Genomic DNA, 27,767 nt, shown 5'->3' with positions numbered 1-27,767 from the left:
TGTTAGTTTTGTGATGCATCACAGCTCAGAAAAAAGAAAAAAAGTAAGTGATCTGAGCAAGTTTGTTGTTCTGGGCTGAAGAGAGAAAGAGAAGGAGAAAGAAGCAAAGACATGAGGAGGCGGAAAGGGAGGGGAGGGAGGGGGGATAGGAAGTACTCTGTGGGCGATGGAGTCGGACCCCCCCTCCCTCCTTAGCAGTGACTGACGTCAGAATGTGTTAGGCGCGTGGGCTGAAGGGCGGGATGGATGGGGCGTGGGGGCGATGGAGTGGGAGGTAATTGGAGGGGCGTTGCATTGACTCACCAAGCGACAGTGAGCAAAAATAAAACCTGTGGGCAGGGAAATGGCACAGTGTTTTTCATACATCCTCTCCCTCCACCAAAAGGACTACGGAAATACAAAAAAAAAAAGAAGACATATGTTTCATCTCTGGCGTCAGTCTCTCAGTTTGTCCTTTTTTATCCACCTTACCAAATTTCCCCCCACTCATTAATTTGAACTTTCTCTCGCATCTTTATCACCACGTCCTGTTTTAGTTTGTCTTCGTTTTCTGTTATATTATCATTTATGAACATTATTAAATATAAATTTCATTTTATTTATATTTTCTGATAACTCTTTTTTTTTTAAGCATAATGTTTATATTCCTAACCTTTACAAATTAACACGCAGGATGACAAAAGGGTCAACTTAAATAATTAGCTACTTTTTTTTTTTTTGGCTCATACACAAAATAAACATGAAACATTAAAAGAAATGATGAAAATTGTGCTTTTCTGAGAGTTTTGCAGTCTGAGGATGCGATTCACTTCTTCCCATACAAAATATGATCAATACCAACTTTTGTTCAGCGTGTTTTCTGTCGTGTCCACATGATGTTTCAGCTTCATCACTGTTTGATCAGCCAAGAAGTCCTTCAATGCTACAGCGCTGGGGACATTTTGTCTTTCAGCAGCTTGGGTTGGTCACATAAACCATGATGATGTCACCTCGTGTGGGAAAGTTTCCTGTGGGGAAAAAAATCTTTCACTATCAAATCATAACATATACACCGTGTTGTATCGTATTGTATCATTTTGAAGCATATCATGTTGTATCATATGTCACATTTAATGATATTGTTCCATATAATATAAATTATCATATTGTAATATACCATATGACATTACATCAGTCAAGTAGTATGTAGTATCATGTATTTGTATTGTATCATACATAATACGACATTGCAACATGTTATACATATAATAGATTAAACCACATCATATAACGTATCATATACTGTATCGTATTGTATCTTACAGTGCCTTGCAAAAATATTCACCCCCTTGGCATTTTCCGTGTTTTGCTACCTCACAACCTACAACTAAAATGGATTATTTGAGGGTTTGCATCATTTCTATTACAGAACATGCTTACAACTTTGAACGTTTGGTTTACTTCTTACTGTGAAGCAAACAACAAATAGGACAAAATAACAGAAAACTTCAGTGTGCATAACTATTCGCTCCCCTAAAGTCAGTACTGTGTAGCGCCACCTTTCAGCTGCGTCACTTTGGATAAGTCACATCTCGCCACTGGGATTTTTGCCCATTCCACAAGTCAGAACTGCTCCAGCTCCTTCAAGTTAGATGGTTCCCGCTGGTGAACAGCAGTCTTCAAGTCTGACCACAGATGCTCAGTTGGATTAAGGTCTGGGATTTGACTAGGCTGTTCCAGTACATTTACACGTTTGACCTTAAACCAGTTGAGTGTTGTTTTAGCTGCATGCTTGGGGTCATTGTCCTGTTGGAAGAGGACCCTCTGTCCCAGTCTCAAATCACCGTCTGAAACAGGTTATGCTCAAGAATATCCCTGTATTCAGCATCATCCATGTTCCCCTTGACTTGGACCAGTTTCCCAGTCCCTGCTGTTGACAAACATCCCCACGGCATGAAGCTGCCATCACCATGTTTCACTGTGGGGATGGTGTTCTTTGGGTGATGAGATGTGTTGGTTTTGCACCAGACAACATTTTCCTTGGTGACTGAAAAGTTCACTGTTGGTCTCATCTGATCAGAGCACCTTCCTCCATACGTTTGGGGAATCTCCCACATGCCTTTTGGAAAACTCAAAACAAACCTTCCTGTTTTGTCTGTAAGTAAAGACTATTTTCTGGCTACTCTTCCATAAAACCAGCTCTATGGAGTGTATGGCTTCTTGTGGTCGTACGGGCAGATACTCCAGCCTCTGCTTGGGAACTCTACAGCTCCTTCAGGGTTACCTTAGGTCTCTGTGCTGCTTCTCGGATTAATGCCCTCCTTGCCACGTCTGAGAGTTCTGGTGGGCGGCCTTCTTTTGGCAGGTTTGTTGTACCATGTTCTTTCCATTTAATGATAATAATTTGATGGTGCTCCCAGGGATCATCAGAGATTTGGACTTGTTTTTAACCCAACCCTAACTTGTATTTCTGAACAACTTTGTCCCTGATTCGTTTGGAGATCTTGGTCTTCACGGTTTGGTTAGTGATGCCTCTTTCTTAATAGTGTTGCAGCCTCTGGGGCCTTTTAGAAAGGGTGTGTATACATACTGACAGATCATATGACATTTAGATTGCACACTGGTGGACTTCTTTTCACCAAGCATGTGACTTCTGAAGGTAATTGGTTGCACCAGAACTTTTAGGGTCTTTTTAGCAAAGGGGGTGAAAACGTGCACATGCCAATTTTCAGTTTTTTATTTCCAACATTTTTAATATAAATTTATAAAAATATATTTATTTTCTTTCTCATTTCAGTTCACCAAGTTAGACTATTTTGTGCAGATGCATCACATACAATTCAGATTAAAACAACATTTTAAATACAGGTTGTAATGTAACAAAATTGGTAGAAAGCCAAGCGGGGAGAATATTTTTGCAAGGCACTGTATCACGTCATATCATCATGTTGTATTATATACATTTTATTATATGTCACATCATATTGATTCATATTTGATTTACAGCACTTGTATCAAACTCAAAGCCCATGGGCCAAAATCTTGTCCTTGCAAACATTTTATCTGCCCCGCCCCAAGATATTTTAAATGCTAAATATTTTTATCTCCTCATTTTGCTTAAAAAAATTATACTGTAAATACTTTATTTAGTGCAGACTTATCTGACCAGCTGGCTTTCGTTTTAAGAAGTTGTTTTTTTCAGTGATCTGTGATTCTGATGTGAAAAAGCAACAGAAAATGTCACATGAGACTGATCAAACTCTTGTTGAGGAACCTGAATGCAAAAAAAGATGTCACGTAACTGAGTTGAGTTCATGTATTGAATGAAATCACCCTGTGGCCTGGAACAAGATTTGTTTTTGCCCCCTTTTGTAAATGAGTATGACACCCCTGATTTATACCATCACAGTTATTAAATTGTTTATTTTACATTATAAAATATTCTATAATATATAATATCATACTGTATATCATATCACATATTATTTCATATGTTAGCAGCACCTTAATAAAACGCCGGCCTGTAATGCTCATACTATTCAATGTTTCCATTAGGTAATGTTATTAAACAGATGTTTATATAATTGGATTCATGGTAGCATGGTTTCTGCTTTTTGGCATCGGTGGGTTTCTATGTTATCAGCTTTTGAGGAAAACATCGGCAGTCTGTGTGAAGGTTTGGTTCATGCTACGAGGACTCAAAATCAGCTGATTTACGAGCTAAACCGTAAAACGGAAGCGATTTGTCGCAGGCACATGCAGCTCCTACGACTCGCCAGCATGTTGGAGATGACCTTGGATGAGGCTCATAGCACGGATCAGTGGAATGTCCACAAATCTGGCCATTTTGGATCTTGAAAGTACCAACAGAGCTCAAGGCTGACAAGAAAAAGTAGTCTGCCTGAAGAAAATCAACAATCTAACTCCCCTGTCTGGCCTCAAAAGGAGGCCGACTATCAAATTTCTCCTGGGACATAGAAAAACCTTGGTCTATCGCACCCCCCAAGAATTTCTGTGCAGGCTTATCAGAACTGCCGGCTGACCAACATCTTATCAGGACTATGACCGGTCTGGAAATGCTTCATGGGCAAATCTCATCGCCTTGACGTCAAATGCATATGTTTATAAATGTGCTTGCTGGTAGAGTTTTTTGATGTCTTAAATCATGTCCTGATAGGACAAGATGTGAAGAGATCTTTTTTGTAATGCCACTATCCATCCTCATGACCTTTTACCTTTTTCTATCTAAAACGTATTCTGATAAAGAATAAGCTCTGGTAGCATCAGCAACGTGCACTCCGCCCATCTTGTGGATGACTGTACGAATATAATCTCACTATCTCGATACAAAAGCTTACTCTGATTCTGATTCACTGTTTTCTTAATCAGTATTTCTCACGTGACTTCTAAATTGATTTATTTTTAATAAATCCTCCATCTCTCCACAGATCATGACAGTAAAGGGGAGCGTCTGAGCTTGATAACAACCTGCAGGAGCAGTAGCCCTTGTATCACCAAAGATCAAATCATCAACTCCAACCACCGCGGGAAATGAGACCCTCTGTGTTTACCAGGGACTTTGAGCTTGAGCCCATGAACTTCTAAGAGTCATTTAAACAAGTCACAGGTACTTCTGATGGAGAAAGGATTCCTCTTTTCAACTAAATCAAATCTACATTTGAGAACTTACCAGCAACTGGTTGTAGAAATGGACTCCCAAACCCATCAATTGTGAATAGATCCAAATAATCTGTTTTTTATACTTGGTAGCTAAAAGATCTTTCAGTTTTAGCTTTTGAGTGCACGGATAGTGTTCCTGCAAGGATCAGCTGTCAAAAGAAAACAAAACATTGAATCTGTCAGGGAAGATGTTAGATGATAGCTGTTTGTTTGAAATTTCAGCTTCGGCAGGTGAAACAGGCATCGGCAGCAGCAGGGGGCACTACAACTTTGGAAACAGGCTCCAAAGTTCCTCCAGTGGTTTCAGAGGAAACCACATCTTTTGGTGGAGACATCTCTTTAAAGCATGTGTCAGCATATTGTTCTGAAGCTCTGCACCTCGGGAAATCAAGAGGTAAGGCCTAACTAGCTCAGATGTCAATAATATCTGCGTTTGAGCTAAAAACTAACATTTTTAGAAAAGGTTGCTGTAGCATCAGGTCCAAGTGTCTCCATCATCTCTGCACAGCTGGCTGATTTGATGGTTTTTAAAGGTACACATCCAGCTTTTAAATCAAAGACATTGTTTAATCCCTATTTTGTTAACATGTCTTCATTCTCTAAGACGAAACACGATGATCTTTGTGTAATTTCTGCTTTTTAAAGCTATTCTCTTTTCGTTTGAGACAGATTATGGTAAATTAGCGATACACCTGCACAAGTTTACAGAAAGAGTCCTTTGGAGGTTCATTTTTGACACATTTAATCAAACTTTCATGCCCTGCGCAATAAATGTTAAAATGTTTTCAGTCAGTTCTTGTTCATAGACAGAAATGTGACAAATATTCATTAATGACAGAACGTGCGTGAGCTTGCTGTGCATCACTTTCACCTGCCTGTAACTTCCTCAGTTTGTTACGTTGCAAAACAGATTATTTATTTTGTTATATCTTAATAAATGTTACTTTGCAGATTTAAATCCTTGTTGTGTTTTATTCCTCGAAGGATGATTTTATCATCTTGGTGACTCTGATGTGTGGAAGAGGCAGCAGGAGCTGCGTCACACAACCAGCAGCAGTCCTGCTGTCATCTTGTTGGTTGCACTGATGCTCTGAGTCTGCTATGACTCATCATCAGTACCGGTGATGTCATCAGCGCTCGTCCACACAGACGTCGAGAGAGAAGAAACAAAACAAACATTTGATAAGCTAAAAACAAGGCTGTTTTTAGTTATATAAATATATATATATATATATATATATATATATATATATATATATATATATTTTAGTGTTGCAGCTTATCATAAACGTGCAAGGCTTTCAAAAAGTCATAAAGATGGAACCACAGCATTGTGCAAAAGTTTTAAACGTCCTCTCTTTTTTTTTACTTTCCCTCCAAGGACCGAGACTTTCCTGTAATCTTTTAAAATGGTCTTGATCGAATGTTATCTTGGTAACCTGAGAGTTTTTCAAAGTTCATTTGGCTGACTTTTCAATCACTTTCCATCCAGTCATTTCTCCAGAACAGCTAAAAAAATGCTAAAAAAAAAAAGGTGCTCAAAATTTTTTTTTAAAATCAACAGAGGACAAAAAAGAAAATGTCAGGCATAAAAAAACAACTATCCACAGCAGATAAATGGTCTCTGAAAGTCATGTCAAAGACCTGAAGTAGGACCTGAGACTACTTTAACCTTCAGCTGATCATATTCATATGACTAGTTTTCACATAAAAACTTAGGAACTCACCTTGATAAAGTATTTTTGTTGATTAAAATGTAATATATTTAGTATTTTTCATAGATTCAACAAGAAAATTGAAACAAATTGTGTCTTTGTGACTTATAAGCTAGCTACCTGGTAAAAACACAAATTAAAAATCTTCAACTTGACTTTAAGAGCCTTTTTTTATACCTGGTGAGTCACAGATCTGTTATACTGAAACATATTGCTGTCAAGGAAAAATATATATTTTGACCTTTGTACAGTATAATTATCAAGTTATAATGTGTTCAAATATTAATTTTTTCTTGACAGCAATATTTATTTCTTTATTTATTTAGACATTTATTCATTTCATTAAAAACAGAATAACTATATACAATAGAAAAAAAAAAAAAATAATAATATATATATATATACAATCAAAAAATAAAATGAAAAGCAGTAGAAGAAGAAGAAGTCTTATCACATCTGCCCTTTTTTTCCCCCAGAATATATTCAAACAATAGTAATTTACAAAAAAAAACAAAGCTAAATAAAAACAACATCAACTCAAACAACAATTTGTATAGATACACGTTATGCTTTTCCATATTCCTTCAGAAAACTAACTTGTAACATTTTCTTGAATATGTACGTAGATCTGGCAGGTTTAACATCATCCTTCAGACCATTCCACAATCCTATTCCCTGAATTATAGTAGACCACTCTTTCAAACTGGTATGAAACCACAGCTTCACAAACATCTTTATCCCCTTAAGATAATAATCACTCTCCCTTTTAACAAAATTTACTTGGATATTAGAATGTAATATGTTTTTGTGAGCCTATACATAAACAGTAAAATATTATAATCAACCAAGTCATAGAATTTCAGTATCTTCAGTTGATAAAACAATGTATTTGATGGATAGTTATAATCTTTTCTAGTGATAATTCTTACAGCTCTTTTCTGTAAAATAAAAATAGGATTTATAATTGTTTTACATGCTTTCCCCAGACTTCAATACAGTAAATTAAGTGTGGGACAATTATTGCATTATACAACATAAACAGTGCTTTATCATTGAGTAGCTCCCTTACTTTGTACAGTACTGCAATAGATGTAGCTATTTTTGTTCTTAAATTATTTAAGTGAGGTTTCCATGTCAACTTTTCATCAATGATGACACCCAGAAACTTCACCTCACTGACTCTACAAATCTCAACACCATCGACTCTAAATGGAGCATCAACAGTTCTCTTACTGTTACTGAATATCATGTAGTCTGTTTTAGCCAAATTTAATTATAATTTGTTAAGTTGAAACCAATTTTGTATTTTCACAAATTCTGTCTGTACCATCTCCAACATTCGTGCTATATCTTTACCCGAACAAAGAAATGTGGTATCATCTGCAAATAAAACACCTCTAAAAAGTCCTGACACATTAACCAGGTCATTTATATATAAAATAAATAACTTAGGTCCAAGTACAGAACCTTGAGGCACTCCACATGTGATGTTACAAAGTTCAGATCTTACATCATTTATTTGAACAAACTGTCCTTTCTTCTAAATAACTAGATACCCACTGTAATGCTAGCCCTCTAATACAATATTTATTTGGCTTTTCAAGGAGAATACTGTGGTAAGTAGTATCAAACACTTTCTTTAAATCAACATAAATACTAACACAATACTTTTCATACACTTCCTAGTTACCTCAGCAAAGCCAAGTAAAAAAAAAAAGAGCTTTTGATAACATTTCGGAAGCCTAAAATGCACAGGTCCAATTTAAAACATTAAAAAAGATATATAGAAACAATAATTATTCAGGACTTTTTGTACGACGCTGCACTTCGTAAAACTGTCTTGCCTGAAAAAAAAAGTTTTATTCCCAATAAAATGCAGTGATTTTCATACTTCCAAAGCTGCACACTGCCACCTGCTTCAGCTGTGCTTGTGTTTACTGATCATCCTGTGTTACTGATGATAATGATAATTATGTAAAAAAAAAAAAAAAAAACATTTTTAGATGTGGACTGTACAACAGCCATTATATTCTCGTTAGTGTTCTTCAGAGAGCAACAGTCAATGAGGCAACGAAGAGGAGCTCTTGTCATCAATCAGCCATCAGCACCACTATTTACAGCCAAAGCTGTATCTTTATTTTTAGCACCAGTTATTCCCTCAGTAACAGTGTCCGACAGCGGACAGCTGATCTGATGACAAACAGCAGAAGGACCATTGAGGATCCAGAAAGTTGGAAGTCAAATAGTCAAAATCTTTTAAATCTCTGGGATTGTCCAGGTTTTAAATTCTCCACCAGCAAGAGTCAAAACTTCACACTTATGTTCATGGAGAGATTTCTCAAAAGCAAGTTTTTGTTTGTATGTGCAAACTGAACACATTCAGTTTCAGGAGATTTTTATTTTCTATGTTTGATTAAACAACGGAGCTGACTAACATAATTGGACCCTGTCACATTGGAGCTGTCTCAGCCTGAAAAGATGTCATTCAGTGAGCTGTTCTTCAGATTTGAAGCCAAATCTGATGTCAAGGCTGGAGCTCAGAGTATAATCATCCAGCCTCATCACCTTCAATCAACCTGTAACTCCACATCACGCTGCCTTCGTTGTGACTGACTGATGGGAAGTCAGAAACAGGAACAATAACACTCCTTTAATTTATTTAGTTACTGTTGTTTTTAGACAATTTTGTTCTTAACAATGAAAATGTGAATGAACTATTATTACTGTCTTTTCTTCAAAGTTTTATTACAGCAAGAGTTACCACCAAATATATAGTTTGTTGTATATCTATATGTGTATGTATATACTGTATGTGTATATATATATATATATATATATATATATATATATATATATATGTGTGTGTGTGTGTGTGTAATTATATATGTATTAATTTTTTTCTCATCTACTCTGTGTGTTGTATCTAACAGGTATCTCTTGTAAATGAGTCCCTGAGGCTCAATGGGAACTAACCAGTGATGTAGTCTATGTGCTATTCGGGTATATGGAGTACTAGAAAAGCTTGGGAATTTCAGAATACCCACTTAAAAGTGCCCAATGACACATGGGCTTCCGTCCTTGTCAACACATATGGAACATTTTATAGACACAGTGAGTTGGTTCAACAGTTTTTTTTGTATAATTAATACTTCTGTACTTATTACTTAATACTTGAAAATGTTTTGCTTTGACACTGTTTTATAAATTCTATAACATATTTTTAATACAAAGCCAACTGTGGTACAAAGTTTGTTGTACATTTATTCAAATAAAAGCATCAGAAATTTTTTAAAATGTTCAATATGCTTAAAAATCAAAATAAACTAATGATTACATTGTACTAACCGGTGTACTTTGGTTTCTAAGCACAGTATACCCACTAAAAAAATGTAGACCACTGGAACTAACCTGTACAAATAAAGGTTGAATGAATTAATATTAAGGGGAATGGTGGCACAGAGGTTAGAGAAGGTGGGCCCATGATCGGAAGGTCGCTCGGTTCAACTCCCCATACTGACATCAAAATGTGGGTGGAAAAGGTGAAGCACCCACACCTGTCTCCACCTTCACCTGCTCCACTCTGGTTCCTTGAGCAAGGCACTAAGCCCCCACCATCTGCTCCCCCGGTCGCCCCAGAGAGCAGCTCTCTGCTCCACACAGAGGGCTGCGGTAGCTCAGTGATCTGTTGTTGTGTCTGGAAGAGCATCCAGCAATAAAACAACTGCCAAGTCTTCGTGCCAGTTAGTAATAAGTTACCAGCACTTACTGGACATTTCTAAATATCCAGCACCAGTTTATAGCACTATTAATTTTTTTAAATATTTTTTTCCCCAAAACGAAAATGTTAATTTTTACGGATGCATTTTGTTGCCAGAAACAAATAATAATAACAAAAATAAAACTGAACCAAAACATAACATTTTTATGTTCTTTTAATATATTTTTTTTTACTGTTTTAACAAAATATTTATTTTTACATTATAAGAAAAAATATATCATAATACATTTTTTGTTTGGTAAAATGATACTGTTTAGAAAAGAAAATCAAAAAGTTAAAGAAAATGTACATTTCCGTATGATGAGTACACACAGAATAAAGTCATGACATGAAAACATTTTGTTATACAGTAGTCCCTCATTTATCACGGGGGATTTGTACTCTGAAGCCCATATATATATATATATATATATATATATATATATATATATATGTATATATATATATATGTGTGTGTGTGTGTGTGTTAAACCCTTCCCACACTCTTGCAATACTCTAAACAATGTTTCTAACCTCTAAACGCTCTAAAAGAGCACAGCACGTCGTGATTTCAGCTCCCTGCCTCAGCTGCACTCTCGGTCACGCCCACCTCTTCGCTCAGCAGATCAGCTGATCAGCTGCAGGAGGAAGCTTGTCCTTCAGTATGGACTGCACAGAGGTGCAGCGGGTGTGAAATAATTTAAAATAATTTATTTTAAATAAAAATCCCATGCTGATCGTGTGGCTCCTCCATCAATCAGTCAGTTGTGTGTCATGTCCAATCTTACTTTGAAAAGCCGCAATAGAGCGAGTCCGCGAAAAACAAACTGTATAGCAAGGGACTACTGTAATGTAAAAATAAATTGTTATAATGATAATTATTTTGTTCTATAACATGATAAAACTGTTTTTTTTTTTTTCCTGGGGTGGTAGCAATTTGCTTCTGTAAAATTCTTATATTTCAAATGCAGCATCGTAAAGCATAAATAAGGGAAATCCCAAAGCTTAACAATTGTGCTAAAACAGTGTAAACTTCTGAGATTTGCACCACATATTGTTAAATTTAGCCTCTGAAACACAGACATCATTTCTTGACTCTGGCAGCAGGTGTAGATGTGGAGGGAACTGTCATGGTGTTGTAGTTCCTGTTTTCTAACCTCAGTAAATACTGTCATTCATTTTCTTTACCCTCTTCTCCTTTCTGGGTCACAAGAAGCTGGTGCCTACCTTCAACAGTCTGCGAGAGGCGGGGGACACCCTGGACAGGTCTCCAGTCCATCACAGGGACACATAGAGACAAACGAGACAAACAACCATTCACCCTCACTCACACCTAGGGACAATTTAGAATTATCAATCAGCCTAACATGCATGTTTTTGGTCTGTGGGAGGAAACTGGAGCACTCGGAGAAAAGCCATTGATGCATGGAGAACTCCACCCAGAAAGACCAGGACATAATCCTTTGACCTTCTTTCTGTGAAGTGATATGCTTACCACTGCTCCACCCTACTGTCATCCTTCTTCCTTTGGCTGTTCCCTCTTCAAGGGTCACCACAACGAGTCATCCTTCATCTCACCCCGTATCCTCTGCCCTCACTCCATCTACTTCTATGTCCTTTCTAACTGTATCCATATAGCTACTCTCTGTCCTACTCTCATAAAAATGGGGGAAGTTTTATATTTTTAACAAGATAATGTGGATAGGATTTCAAGAACTTGAATTTAAATGTATTTGAGCCAGAAATAAATGGTTTAAACAGGGAAAAACACATTAAAACATATTTAAGTGACTTTGATTGCAAACAAGTCAAAACAGATATAAACAGATGCACTTAGGTAATACTCATCATATATCATAGTTTATGCATTTTGTCAAAACAGATAGTGTCAATTTAAAGTTGAAGTTATGTGTGATGCTCCAGTTCATTAGGACTGAAATGATTTATTTTATTTTTAAAACCATCAGTGGCTCAACTGTAAAGATAAAGATTCACATGTCCAACAAGAGACATTTATGTTTTCCTAAATAAAAACAGGAGAGGATTTTGATTTGCATGGTCCCATAACAACAAATAAATTCAGACCCGCACAGATATTAACTTTTAATCCAGATGGAAGCCAAAATCTGGTGTTTTCACTGATGCTGAAACTTTTAACAGAATAATTTATGCTCTCATAGTTGAGCCACCTGTAGTGAACCATTTCAGTAAAAATATTTCTGGTCATACTAAATCAGAGGTGTCAAACCCACTTACAAAAGGGGGCCAAAATTAAAACCTTTTTCAAACAAGGGCCAGTTTCAGAATCTGCATTAACTCAAGTTAGATCCCCAGCTTCTTTCTTTCTTGGTTGCAGGTTCATCAACAAGAGTTTGACTGGTCTAACTGGACGCTCTCTGTTGCACTTTTGACATCATAATCAAAGATTACTAAAAAAAACGTAAAGTGATAAAGTATTTTACATTTAAAATAACATCTTGGGGGCCAGATAAGATGTTAACGAGGACCACATTTGGCCTCCGGGCCTCGAGTTTGACACGTATGTACTAGATGCTCTGTATCATATCATAGATATTTTTGGTTTGCATGTTAATGTGATGCAGTAAAGTTTCTTTAATGAGTAAAGTCTGAGGATGTTTAGTGCAAATAAAATTTGTTTTCATCCATATGTAAAAGAATAAATGGCTATAGATGGGATAAAAAATAAAGGCAGCCTTAATGACACTTCAGAAAATCTTTCACGTGCAGCAAACCTTTAAAGCTTTCACGTTAAAGCTGAGCATGTGGCGTCCATCTTTACAAATCGTTTTTGAATCATCCCATCGTCTTAAGTCAGCTGAATAGAAGGAACATTAAGTTTGGTCTATGTGACGTGGGTGTAGAGATGTCGCAGGAACTCTCCTTTTGTTGTTGAGTCTCCAGGAAAAACTGCTTGGCAGAACTCGCACACGTGAGAGTGCAGCGCTACGTCCGACATCAGAGCTCCTCCTCCTTGGTTCAGGAGGTCACCGGCATGAGGCCCACAGTTGGTCGCAGGCATCTGAAAAAGATCACGGAAAGGAGGAAGAAGTTTAAAAAAACAAGAAACAGAGACGCTCATGTCCAGAAAAGACACTCACCCTTGCTGTGCACTGAACCCTGTCCTCACCAAGACCATTCTGCTCAATTTTTAATTTGCCAAAACCAGTGCTGAGGTGTCCTGAAGAGTCTGAAGTCAACATGAAGGAACATGTTTTCTCCGTCTTCTCATTCTGCTTTCTGTGGTGAGGCACGTCCACACTGAGCTTTGACATGTCTTCATCAAGGAGAGCAGAGAAAGTCCCAACTTTACAAGACGGGTGTTCAACGCCGCATGGTTCTGCAGGGTCCAGTAACTTAACTCTCAGTGGTTGAGGCTTTTCATACAGAGACGAAGGGACTTCATGGCTGCGCTCCACAGGGTAGGAGATCAGATGGCTCGCTTCCCCGTTGAGAGCAGGGACACCTGCGTGAAGACGGAGATGTTAGGTTAAACAAGCGACACGCTGCTGGAGAGCGCTGGAAGTGAAACGCAGACCTTGTTGTTTCTGCAGGGCTGTCGTGAGTTGATGCAGCAGGGCCGCCTGTTTCAAGCAGAGTGACCTCAGGTGAAGAAACTGCTGGTAGAGTTCAAAGTAGGCTTCCTCCATGTCTCCAGTTCAGGGATCTGCTGCTGTAAAACATCACAGGGATCAAATACGATTATTTTCACTGGTTAGTGGTTTTTACAGAAGCTCCAGACAACATGCACACTGATGATGGGAAGTTAAAACCAACACAGGTAGCCATGACATTCATTTTGTTGTAACATCTGCAAACTGTGGAACGGGGTGCTGCTAAAATAAGTAAAGTCTTGGCAGGAAGAGGTAACATTTTGTTTTAAAACTTGTTCTTCAGTCGTAGTAATTGATAATAAACATAAAGGTTAACTCCAACAAAGTTCAGTCAGGTCATCTGGACGGTTTCTTTTTTTTTTTTTTTTGGTTGTTGAGATGTTTTGTTCTCCATCCAAAGGACTTCATCAGTCCGAGGAGCCACAAACACATTCAGTCCCACAAGCAGCGGGGGAGAGGGCGGGCCCCAGAAACAATCATCACCATCAAACTGGTTGGTCCACTATGTGAGTGTGCTGCTTGTGGGACTAAGTTTGTTGTGGCTCCTGGGACTGAAGAAGTCCTTTGGATGAAGGACAAAATGTCTCAACAAAAAAAGAAACCGTCCAGATGACCTGACTGAACTTTGTTGGATTTTTTTACCTGGATTATTGAGCACGAACTTTGATGTAAAGGTTAACTGTTCCGTTTCCAAACAGCAACATGAATACAATCCTTTCACATTAAAATTACTTTTTTTTAATTCTAATATGTTGTTGTACACGGCTTCATGAACAGCCTCTGTAACTGTAGGAGGATTCAGTGTAATTTCAGTTTCATGTGTTTTAAAGTCAAAAACACTTGAGTAACAAAAAACTGTTAAAATGTAGAAAAATTTATCAAAATGTTAACATTTATAAAAAACGTCTACAATCTGAAGAAACTATTTTGTTAAGAATTACAAGTTTTTTTTTAATGCAGTATGAATAATGTGTCACGCGACCAAGAGGATTTGCATTATGGGTTACGTTCAACATAGCCAAAGATAGAAAGCAAATAATGATTAACTGCATGTGGTCCACATGATTGGTTCAATTTATTAATGATGTTCTCAATATGTCTTCACAAGGGTAATAAAATGTGTATTTGTGAACTTTATTTCATTCATTGTGCATGTGACACTAAGCTGACTGAGACTTCCATCTATCCTTCCATTATCTTTACCCGATTCATCCTTTCTGGGTCGCAGGAGTCACTGGTGCCCATATCTAGCTATCACTGTGCGAGAGGTGGGGGACACCATGGACAGGTCTCCAGTCCATCAGAGGGACACAGAGAAAAATGAGACAAATATCCATTCACTCTCTCACTCACACCTAGGAACAATTTAGAGTTACCAATCAGCCTCCATCCATCCATTTTCTTTACCCGCTTATTCTATTTTGGGTCACGGGGGTCGCTGGTGCCCATGTCCAGCAATCACTGTGCGAGGGGCGGGGTACACCCTGGACGGGTCGCAAGTCCATCACAGGGCCACATAGAGACAAACGAGACAAACAACCATTCACTCACTCACACCTAGGGACAATTTAGAGTTACCAATCAGCCTAACATGCATATTTTTGGACTGTGGGAGGAAACTGGAGTACCCGGAGAAAACCCATGCATGCATGGAGAGAACATGCAAACTCCACCCAGAAAGGTCCCGGGCCGGGATTTGAACCGGCAACCTTCTCACTGAGAGGCAACAGCTCTACCGACTGAGCCACCGTGCTGCCCTGTGTGAGATTGAAACAAAATAAAATATGTAATTTTTGAGCCCTAATGTCTTTTATTTGGTAGTTTTCACTGAAAGAAGTAAAACAAAGCTTTAAAAGACAAAGCTACGAGCTAAGCTAACATGCTGACCTTGGGAAAAAAAAACTCTGTCTTGTCGAAGCTTCAAAATTCACAGTTGAAACCCGTGCCTTTGTGTAAAAAGTTGTTATTCTCTGCAAAATGCTGCTGAGAACTTGTTTGCTGATTTTTTTTTAATTAAAAGCTTTGTGTTACAAATGTTATGCTAAAGAGCTCAAATCACACGAGCATCCGCCATTTTGAGAACCGAAAAACAGAAACGAGAGGCAGCCCATGTCACGTCAAGGGGCCTCCCTCTCATTTTCTTTGCGACATGCTGCTCGCTCCCTCACTATCCATCCTTTTGTTCAAACAGTCTTATACTGCCTAGTGCATCCAGTGGTCAAATAAGGTACTACACACAAAAATGAACCAACATTTCTTCTTAAATTTAACAATAATTAGTAATTATTGTCAAATTTCAAACAATATTATTGTTTATCGCAATAATTTCTGAGACAATTAATCGCCCAGCAAAATTTGTTATTGTGACAGACCTAGTTGCCTCTCAGTGAGAAGGTTGCCAGTTCAAATCCCGGCCCGGGACCTTTCTGGGTGGAAATTGCATGTTGTTTCCGTGCGTGTGTGGGTTTTCTCCGGGTACTCCGGTTTCCTCCCACAGATCAAAAACATGCATGTTAGACTGACTGGTAACTCTAAATTGTCCCTAAGTGAGAGTGAATGGTTGTTTGTCTTGTTTGTCTTTAGTGTCCCTGTGATGGACTGGAGACCTGTCCAGGGTGTCCCATGCCTCTCACACAATGACTGTTAGATTTGGACACTAGTGACCCCCGCAACCCAGAAAGGCTGAAGCGGGTTAAAGATAATGGATGTCACTGTCACAAACTAATATTTACCACAGAGGGGTGAGACATTCCCCACATTTAAATGACAGAAATTCAAGTTATATTTTTGTTAGATAGAAACAGATAATGATAAATAAGTACTTTGTATGTGCTCCTGGAAATACCCTGCAATTATTCAGTATATAAAGGCAACAAAGTTCATGCGCAATCATCCATGTATCAAATCCAATAATTCTCAGTCATGTCATCTGGACAGAAACTGTCCAGATGACATGACTGAGAATTATTCAGTATATACACCCCTGTAAATAGTCTGTCATTACCCTGTTATGTATCTCTGTATATACTGTTGTAGAGATAATACCATGTTTGTTACTATTTTACATTCCCCTCAAACTATTCCCCTTAGACTATGTTGGCTCTCTGCCCCATATGCCTTCAAGTAAGATGAGTACTGTATGTTGATATTAGTTTTTAAAATGTTTCATCTCAGAATTCGTGCTGGAATTGCTATTATTTGTTTTGTGAATTTCCATCAAAGTGACTGAAACATGACCCAGAAAACTGGGTCCGGCAACGCCTTTAGAGAAAGTAATGTCATATTTTCAAGAACAGGTTTTAAGTGTATTGGGATGGGGGGATGGGGGGAGGGGGGGTTACCCAATATGGCTGCTTTGTTCAATGTGGCTTGGGTTTTATTTATTTTCAGTTATGACATGAACAGTTGCTGCTCTTCCCACATGCTAGTTGTTTTTATTTATTTGTAGAATCAAGACATAAACAGGAAATATGAAGACGAGTGAAGACCAAAGATGAACTAAATAAACAAGCCAGATTATACTAACCAGCATTTAAACAGTAAAACTCCACAAATTGAACTTTTCAGTATTGGTCTTTATTTGTTTGTGTTCGTCTGAAAGAGTATAAATTTATAACATCTCCTGTGTCGTGCTGCAGTTTGCATAATACAGGCCTGCTTACCTGTCATGATATGACTGGACTTGTTTGTCCTTCCAGGAGTCCTGGAAGTCTACAGTCTGAGTTTTCTCCAGTCAAGCTCAAATGTCATCCAGGCCTCCTGTCGTAGTCAGAGGAAAACACGCATGACTCAGGTTGAATCTGGACTCTTGATAAAAGCACTGTTAGCTCAATAATCCAGTTTTTACACGATGCCAAACAGCCTTCTGCCAAACCTGCCTGTCCTCTCGCAGAAGAAACGCACAAACACAGAACTGTTTAGAAGAGCTGAAAAATCAGGAAGTAGCTTTTGAAATGCAGAAGCAACACTCGTTTAGTTTAAAAAGGAACTGCACCGCCTCTCCGTCAGACTGGTATTTAAAACACGTCTTTGCATCGACCTCTAAACGGAAAATAACCACTTTCTGTTTTAACTCACTGACGCACGAACGGGGAAACTCGTCAGTTTGACTTCTGTGAACCTGAACTGATAGAACATGTACATCAACGTGTGTGTGTGTCTTTGTTTATGTTACCTTGTAAGGCCCGTTTTTCCAACTTACACTACATTGTGAGGACCAACTGCTCCTTATGGGGCCCAAAGTCCGGACCCCATAAGAAGACGTGTTGTTGGTGGGTTAGGTTTAGGGTTAGGTATGTACTGGTAATGTTAGATTTAGGGTATGGGTCAGGGTTAGGCTGCTATAGGAATCAATGAAAAATGAATGGAAGTCAATGCAAAGTCCCTGTAAATATAGAAAGACCAACTTGTGTGCGCGGGTGTGCATGTGAGTGTGTGTTTCATTGCTTCTAATGACAGTCACACTAGCTCTGTAATGTTTAATTTAGTAAAAGTGTCACTATTGTTACACAGATTTGTGAGTAATACTAAAAACATATGTCAGTGAATACTTTTTACCACCACACCAACAAAAACATTAATATGTGTATGATAAATGTTTTTACCTGTGACTGTGGGAGCAGCTGTCGTTTTCTCACCTGATTTAAACTACACAGATTTTATATTCCTAACGTCAAGAATAAGTCACGTGATGTTTCGTAAATCATGATAAAATAAAATAAAAGCTTTACTTACAAAGATAGATAGTTCTCCAGCAGGAAGAGGTTCAGTCATGAATGAGCTGAATCAGATCCGCATGTTTTTTTTTTTTCCTTCTGACGTCACCACACCTGTCAGGTGAACATGCCACACCTCTTCCTGTTAACGTCGATCCTTTCAAAATTAAAGAGCCGACCTGTTGTTTGGAAAAGGTGCCTCAAAAAGTTGTAAAAAGAGAGGAAAATTATAAACAAATGTCCAACCCTTCATGATACAGAAATAAAAATAATTTGACATATTTATTATCCACCGCCAAAAGCCAAAGCTGGTTTTGGAGTCCAAGATGGCTGCCACAGCTGACTGACTTTAAAAACACAAAATAAATGTATACTGTAAGGCAGTCAATTTTACAAATACAGTAATATTCTAAGATTTTTAAGATTGTATTGTTAGAATGTTGTTTATAATTTTCCCATTAATTTAGTTCCTGTCTGTTAGGAAAATATTTCATGAATGGTTGGACAGATTTTAATGAAACTTTCAGTAAATATTCACTGGATGCACCTCTGGAAATGATTCACTTTCACAGCCAAGTCAATTTAGGACGGCTGCCACAGCCAACTGACATCAGAAAACACAAAAATAGCTTTAATCAAGTCAGTTTTCAAATTGCTAAAAGGCTGATGTGGTTGTAGTTGAGAGTCATTCACAACAAATACTCTGAGTGATTATTGTGCGAGATCTTTGTCTCAAATTTCAACATTGACCGCTGGTGTTAACGTTGTTTGGTTGTTAGCATAATATCTCACAAAACACATATGGCTTTAATGAAACTTTCAGAATGCACTTCTACCAAATTCAATATGGTTACCACAGCTGTCTATAACTCTGTGGTGGTAACTGAGAGTCATTAACAACACATGCTCTGAGTGTGACATTCTATTATTGCACGAGGATGAGCACATTATTTTCAAGGTTTGAGCAAAACAACTCTGCATTAGATGATCTCAGCCTAAAACTCCAGCACATAAAGCGTGTGCATTCCTTCAAGGAATGATAAGCGTTTAATTTTATTTAAAAGTTTACATTTTGAGCATGCAATCTGGTTTGTTTAGTTTGTCTGATGAAGTGCTGGTTGTGTGTGCGGGATGTTTCTTCACTTAAGAAAAGCTCAAAATGTCTCCAGCATTGCCCGCCACTTTCAGCAGAATAAACCTGAAAAAAAAAAAAAAAGAATAAAAAATAAATAAAATTTCTCTGTTTTTTAAACTGATTGAGGCTCAAATCCTGGAAGTCAGATTAAAGATAAAAAATACAAATCAAACTTTGGCAGACAGGATATCCTACAATTCTGTTAGTAGGCTTTAATTAATCTTTTTTTTTTTTTTCTCTAGTGGCCCAATAGTTTTTAGTTAAAGACATATGAAACTCTAATGGATTTTACTTTGGTAAAAAAGATAATTAAATACCCACATTGGTTCAGTTAAAATTTCCCAAGGCATAAAAAAAAAGTATCTGGCCTTCAACCCAGTTTTAATTTTTACTCATTCAGGAAATCTTTAAGATTTTAATGAACATTAAAGGTTCAATTAAATGGCCCCAGATTACTTTTCTGCAGTTTTTAAAAGATGTAGCTTTTCACTAATTAAAGGAGTGAAAAACAAGTTTAAATCAAAAGCAAATGAAAGATGCTATTAAAGAAGGACAGCTGGTGAAGTAATTTAAAAGGCTGAAGAGATGTGGGACGTGTGTGTGGCACTTGAACAATCAATCGAGAAGGCAAGAACTGATTGATCCTCGAAGTTAAATTGATTATTAAAGACAATCATCTATTTTTTTCTATTTTTAGGGTTAAGCAGAGCCTGAGGCTTTTATGAATTTAACAAACAGTCTTTTGCTGTTTTACTTTATTGTTCCCTTGGTCTGATTTATTGTATTTTATGCTTGACTTTAATACAATATTTGATTTTACGTTTGGCTCATTATTAAAGCACTTTGGTCTCCAGTTACTTTTAGATACTTTAGTACTCTTTAAATTTAGGGGAGTGGTGGCACAGAGGTTAGAGAAGATGGGCCTGTGATCGGAAAGTCACAGGTTCAACTCCCCGGACTGACAACATCAAAATGTGGGTGGAAAAGGTGAAACACCCACACCTGCCCCACTCTGGGCCCCTGAGCAAGGCCCTTAATCTCCACCATCTGCTCCCAAAAGCAGGTCTCCCTTGAAAATGAGTTCTCGTGACTCAATGAGACTACCTGTATAAATAAAGGGTAAATAAATAAATAAATTAATTAATTAATTAAATCCAACTGACTACCACACAATATTGTCAACATCATCAGTTTGTATATGGTTCTTGTGAATCTCTGTCACTGCAATCAAATAAGTTTAACCTTTGATAGGGACAAATAATCTATATTATCTTAAAATACTGTATTTTTCTAATGTTTTCTGCTAATTTGTATTTTTGATCTAATGTTCTTCTGGTCAGGAAGTCTCATTTCATTTCAAGTATTTAATATCTCTCAGACTGTAAACTTATGACACCAACAGCTAGAAGAGTTACCAACATATCCATCCATCCACATATCCATATCTTTACCCGCTTCTTAACGCAATGTGCACATGTCCTTTCAAAACGCTCAGGTCCTAACGATACACAATCCTTTGCATGTAATCTGGATTATCTGGTTTTAGCAGTTAGCACTTGCACAGTTGCAGTTGTGTGTGTGTCCCTTTCACATCTGACTGACCTTTTACTTTGCCTTCACAGAAAGGTTACAATCTGTGAATTCATTGTATTTTGATGTATTTTAATATATAAAATAAGATTTACCCAAATCTTAATTCTACCCGATTACCCCTCTTAATGTAATTGCGTTTCTGAGATGGTGATGGATTTGCAATCTGCCCAGGGTGTCCCCTACCTCTCACACATTGACTGCTGGATATGGGCACCAGTGACCCCCACGACCCCCAAAAAAGAGGGTAAAGATAATGGATGGATGGATTTCTGATTGTTTGACCAGAAGAAGACTGATGTGTTGAACGCCTGTTGAGAGAGGTCTTTGTTCAGCCTTGAGTGTGTGTCTCCAGTGAGCGAGCTGCCTGTATTTTAAGAGTGTGTGGCATCCTAAGTGTCCAGTCATGTGTTTAGTTCAGCTGATATGGATTTATAAATAGGTCAACATTAAGGCAGAAATCATAGGAGCAGCAGAGTGACTTCCATCTCATCCATCCAGCAGATTTTGCCCTCAGTGTCAACACCTGGCAGATGGTTTACAGCCAGCACCTTGTGATTTTATTGAGATGACATCTAACTCGGCTTCAGACGATTATGTAAGGCTGTGTTAATAGGCCTGGCAGCCTTCGCCTTTGTATCATTTAGACATAAAGTTAAGTATTTGCCATGTAACATCTCCTGGGCACAGCTCACTTACAGTTGCTCCCTAAAGTGGAAGACGTTTTAAGACAACAGATCAGTGTTCTTTGGGCTCATTTTCACAAAGATACAACATAATGTTGGGGTGTTTTTTTACATTACCTTATGTATTGTGTGTGTAATAATTGTTAACACGTAGCGTTGTTTTGACAAGAGCTTCAGCAAAACTTACTAAAGCACATCTCAAAGTCACAACACTGACTCAGTTGTGTTTTACAGCGCCAGTAAGCAAATGATGACAATTTAAACCAGTTCCAGCTCAAGAATCTTTATTAACCACAAGAGGCAACTTGTTTCACAGTCAGTAGGCACATAAAACATACTAGGTAAGACATTGAGACATTAAAATAATACTGCACATGAAATCATCGCTGTTTGTTGAGAAACCTGATCGTTACAGGGATGGCTGAGTTTTTCAGTCTGCTCGTTCTACGTCTGGCCAGCAGATACCTGCGTCCAGCCTGAACTCACCATGGAGCGGGTGATCAGGATCTGCCAGAATCAGCCTGGCCTTGTTCACTGACCTCACCTTGTGTAGGTCAGTGTAGGGCTATGCCAGCAGTTTTGCTGCACATCCTAACAATCCCTGAATTTTGCGTGTGAACAATCCAAACCAACAGATGAAGGTAAAGGTTAAAAGAGACTCAATAAAACATGAATAAAACATTCTCATAAAAGTAGAATCAACATTAAAACCACAGAGCTTTCGATAAAAAATACGTTCTCTGGTGGGTCTTCTTACGAAGTGAGTTCACATGGGGGTCAAAGGTCAGTTTGTCATCGAGGACAGATCCCAGATATTTATATTGACTCACCACCTCAACAGCTTCACCTGAAGAGTCTGTTCTAAAATCAGTGACCATCTCCTTTGTCTTCTAAACATTTAACTTTAAAAAGGACGACTTGCACCAAGTATTTAAACTTAAAAACAATCCCTCCTCTATAATCACTGCATTTCTGTCAGGTTCTTTTTTTCTGTTTTCCTGTCTTAAAAACATTGATCACTTGTTGTTTTCAGATCATGATGGTGAGATCCATTATTTGGGTCATTCATCAAACCTTTGCATTATTTTTGTCTTATTTCTTGACGATGCAGCGTTCAGGTTCTGTTTGACTGGAAGGATCGTTTGAATCAGATGAAGTGAGGTTGTGTGAAGCTGTTATGACTTGTCAGTGTCTTACAGGCTGTAAGCAGCAGTCAGGACAATCTCAAGCTTGAAGAATCAAAATGGCAATCTCATAGGAGAGTCAAGCTAGGAGGATTTTAGAGGAAAGCTAATGCGAAGACAAATTTCAATAATCCAACACTCTTCACAGCTCAAATATTTTATAGTGGATGCCATAAAGTGAATTTAAAATGTGTCGTTTTTGTATCAGATGGATATATGAGCGGAGGACTGATTGTGTTGCATCACATAAACTCCATAAAACCCTACCTCAAAAACTCTGAACTATTCCTTTAAGGCCTGTTAAGATTTTTGAGGCCACACCGTGCACCATGTCCAGATGTGCCAAGTTTCAGTTGGCATGTCTTTGGTATTCCACTTAAAAGAAAAAAAATATGACTGATTTGGCACTGTGTTTTCTTTATCTTTTTATTTGGTTTCATTTATTTATGTATTTATTTATTTATTTTGGCGGGGTGTGTTTTATTCTAGAGATTAACAAAGAAAGAAAAGCATTTTTTAACAAGCAGGTTGTCGCAATGCAAACATGCAATTCAAGATGAGTTTTTTGGTCCAAGTGTTTCAAGACTTGTATTTTAAATAAAACTCAAACATATAGACAAGCTTTTGGAAAGAGTAAAAATTTAACTTTATTTTAAACAAAATAAAACATACTGCTAAGACAAGATGAATCTGAACAGAGTGCTCCTCGTGGAGCAGTGAGAAAGCAGCTAAGTGGATTTCCCGGCCTGTTAAACATCCCGATTAAGATGTAATGGACACATCATGGTTTCCCTCCTGAGCTGCAGCCGACGCAGGTTGTTAATGGTGCAAGATTATTAGAAAGTGTCAAGATGCTGTCACAAAAAAATACACCCACAGCGGTGTCAAGCTGATATGACTCAGACAGTGGGCACTGATGACTTCACCCAGCAAAAGTAAAGAAGCATCAGACTGATCTTGTTGTTTAAAAGTACGAGTTCTTGATTTAACGCTTCCTCGTGTTTCCAGTGTTTTAGACTCTGAACCTCAGTGTTCATTTTTAAAGATGCTAATCGTTAAAGAGGTCGCCGTTTTTAGGATTTAAAATGTGACTTACTGACTGGTGGAGTTGTTTATATTGCATCTTATACCACCTTCTTGTGATGGTGGTCTTTCTGGTTGGCACCATGTGCTCACTTTGACCTTGAACCCCCTCGTCCACCTAAACACACAGATTCATTCTACACCCCATTAACAAGACCCCCCTGCTTTACAGCCACTTTGATCCTAAATTGGGGCTCTGTGTGTGTGTGTGTGTGCGTGTGTGTGTGTGTGTGTGTGTGTTACGGGGGTGGTTGCCTTGAATAACTCCCAGGCAGGCAGCCAGGCTCTGTCATCTGCCAGCGCAACACTATCCTTCCTGTCAATCTTGTTTTATAATTGTAACATTCTCATATTCTCCATCTGAGCAGAGAGAAGTTTCCAACATAGTGGTGCACACACACACACACACACACACACACAGACACACACACACACACACACACCACAACCAACTGCTTTGAAGCTATGTCCATTCTGCTGCATTTTTTATGAAAAATTCTTGCAAAAACTAATTTTACTATTGCATTAGATGAAAAATAAATCTCAGTGCAAATTTATTTAGCATGTTCTTGTTGCAAAAAAAAAAAATCTGTCGGTGTACTGCAAGTAATCTATTTCAAAGCTTAGTTTTAAATTGTTTTAGCAAGAATGCATAAATTAATTAGCCACAAGTTGCAGGAAGTTCATCAAATGTGAAGACAGAGTTATGTTTCTGAAAGCAGAAAGACATAAAAATATAAGAAAGAAGCACAAAAGATAACGTAGGTATCAACCTCTCTTTGTCAGCAAATAATTTAAGAATATAAAAATAGTGTTTTCTTATCTAAAATTGACATGGACTTGATAAAAGTTATGGTAGGTGACATAATTCAAATTAGAACAATGTTGCAAAAAAAACATAAAAATAAAAGAATTATACAAAGTGTGCATTGTATGTCTTCACACAGAGAAACAATTACAAACCACTACTTAAAGTATGTCATCTTTAGATCTATAACACTGCAAATAGACACAGAGCTGAAAAAAAATATCTATAAGCCATCCTTATTAAACGTTCTAATCATAAATGTACAGTAAGCTGAAATTACCACAGTAACAACTAAAACTAATGCACAAAACCAGTGAAAAGTTTGTTCCTGTTAATCCATTGGGTTTTAATAAATCTGTTTATTCAGAAACATGGTATGCTTCACTTGGCCAAAGCTCTTCTTAATGTAACCCTCATGCTGTCGTTGGGTCAAAATGACCCCTGAGGTCCAAAACTGAGTCCTCAGGGGTCATTTTGAATGACAAACATTGCAAACCAGAAAGGAAGAAGCAGGTGAAGCTGATGGATGATAGATGGATGGATAGTAACGATGGACGCAGCATTCAAGCTGTGCACAACTAAAAATCACCATCTCTGATGGGGTGAGGGTGCACTGGTGCACATAACATAACATGAGGTACTTGGGGGCCATCAGTGCTAAAACATCTAGGTAGGCCTGGAAGCCTCATACTGTGTGCTGCCTTCCGTACAATGTCTTTTTCAGGCCCAGCTTTTCTCATCAATACCGTGTCAAACCGCGTTCAGCACGTATTACAGCAGAGCGGCTCCATAAAAAAGCCAAGGTGCTAAACTGTCACGCCTGTAGTCCAAACCTGCCACACGTTAAAAACATTTGGCACATTTTCAAACTAAAAATACAACAAAGCAGGCCCTGAACTTTTCAGCAGCTGATGTAATACATCAAGCAAGAAAGAACCTAATATTTTATGCTTAGAACGCTGGTTCCACTGTTCCTAAATGCTGTGCTCCTGAATGATAAGACGATGGCTATTTTAACATTTTAAAACAAAAGGACAAACTGCAAACTATCAAAGAGGATAATTCAGATTATTCCAAATATATCTTTAGATGCAAGTTTTTATATGATCATTTCAAGTATCCAACATAATAAAGGTAATATCCAAGGACAAAACAATAGAGAGCTCCACTATCGCTTTCACACAGATCAGAATGATAATTCAGCTGACTAATTGTTCATTTATTCATATAATCCTGCTGGGAATAAGAGCTTAGGACAGTGATGAGAGGCATAGAGTTGTCATGTGGATACCACAAGTAATGACACCCGTCCCCCCATTTATCATCTGACATGTTCAATAAGAGAGAGCAGATCCAATTACTGAGAGCTCTGTGGGCTCAACAATGGCCTTCTATAAATACACTCATGGAGGGTTTTCCATACTCAACAAAACACCCACATAAAACTTAATACTGCAGTACAAATACATATGTACTACAGACTTCATCAAACGCATGCAGAGGCATCATAAATTAAAATTCTCGGGACTTCACATGCACGTGTGTTGATGAAGGCAAAGAACAGAGAGAGAGAAGAGGAGAAAGAAACACTGGAGTCCCCACAGAGCACCTAACAGCTTCACAAAGTTATTTACAGCTCAGTCCATCAACAAACAGCAGGTGCAGCATCGTCGCAAACAAACCTATTAACTTTCCTCCCCCTGGAACAATATCATCTCCGGCCCGTATTCTGCTGCTTTCCCTTTACTCTCCCTCTCACACATTTAATTAGATTGTGTTATAAATTATGTTTTGCTTCATTTATTTTATGCTTTTCATAATTCAACTAAATGAGGAAGATGGCAGCTGTTTTTTTTTTAATGCAAAATCTATTTAGAGCTTTATAACTGGCCAATTGGCCTCAACTCTGCACTGCCAGCATGAACCCTCAGCTGCCAAATATTTTCTGTTTAAATGTGGGCTGCTTTAACACAAAGTGTTTATTGAATGGGTCAATTATTATTTTTTGAACATTTATTTAACTCCTCAGCAGTAAACGTAGAGCATAACCACTTATCATGATTCTTAAAAATGAGCAAAATGCTTGTATTGAATTTCTTATTACATTATTTTATTGATTTTTGCTGCTGTAGATGATCCAGTAATGACGATTGAGTAAAGTAAAGTAAAGTAAAGTGATCTAGCAAGGTTAAGTCAGGTCCTCTGGTCAGGTTCTTCCTTGTTGAAACATTTTGTCTTTTATCCATAAGACTTCTTCAGTCTGAGAAGCTGCAACAAACCCCATCTTTTATAAATAGCACCTTCTCATAGTGGATCAACCAGTTAGTTTGCTGGTGACAGCGATAACTAGTTGTTCACATGCAAAAGGAGGACCATCAGCCTAACAACTGGTCGTTAGTGCCCTAAAGGCCACTTGCTATTCACAGAAGGCTGAGTGATACTTATAATAAGAGCATTGTAAGAGGGGGACAGTTGGACACCGAGGCCTCCGCCCCTGTTTAACCATGGACGCGTTCTCCTCACAAAGATGGCTTCCTTCACTCCGCTCAAACCAGCGTTCAATCAAGGTTGTGCACATCATCACACCTGAATCTACCTGGATTACTGAGCATGCATCAGGACAAAAAGTCATAACTGAGTGATAAAAGTACATTTAAAATAACAAAATTTGAAGTTACTGTACATTAAAACAAGTAATGTGACAATAAAATGATATAAATTGACAGAAAGTGGCAAAATAAGATTTTATGATTTATATAGATAGATAGATAGATAGATAGATAGATAGATAGATAGATAGATA

The 27,767-nt window shown here is 37.8% G+C and overlaps 2 protein-coding genes across 2 annotated transcripts in view; both read left to right on the top strand.

Moving 5' to 3' along the window:
• The window catches only part of nab2 (NGFI-A binding protein 2 (EGR1 binding protein 2)), a 9,671-nt gene extending 5,137 nt beyond the window's left edge, over positions 1–4,534 (top strand). The window contains exon 6 of the mRNA XM_037678927.1: positions 4,428–4,534. Within this exon, the coding sequence (XP_037534855.1) occupies positions 4,428–4,534 (107 nt within the window). The remainder of the gene's footprint in view (positions 1–4,427) is intronic.
• Positions 1–27,767, top strand: part of LOC119411943 (serine/threonine-protein phosphatase 6 regulatory ankyrin repeat subunit C-like) — a 1,101,338-nt gene that overhangs the window by 950,345 nt on the left and 123,226 nt on the right. The gene's annotated exons all lie outside the window — the stretch shown is intronic.

The sequence above is a fragment of the Nematolebias whitei genome, chromosome 7 (genome assembly GCF_014905685.2).
Source record: "Nematolebias whitei isolate Nwh7 chromosome 7, NemWhi1, whole genome shotgun sequence".
NCBI classification, from domain to species: Eukaryota; Metazoa; Chordata; class Actinopteri; order Cyprinodontiformes; family Rivulidae; genus Nematolebias; species Nematolebias whitei.
This window is presented reverse-complemented; position numbering and strand designations above follow the sequence as displayed.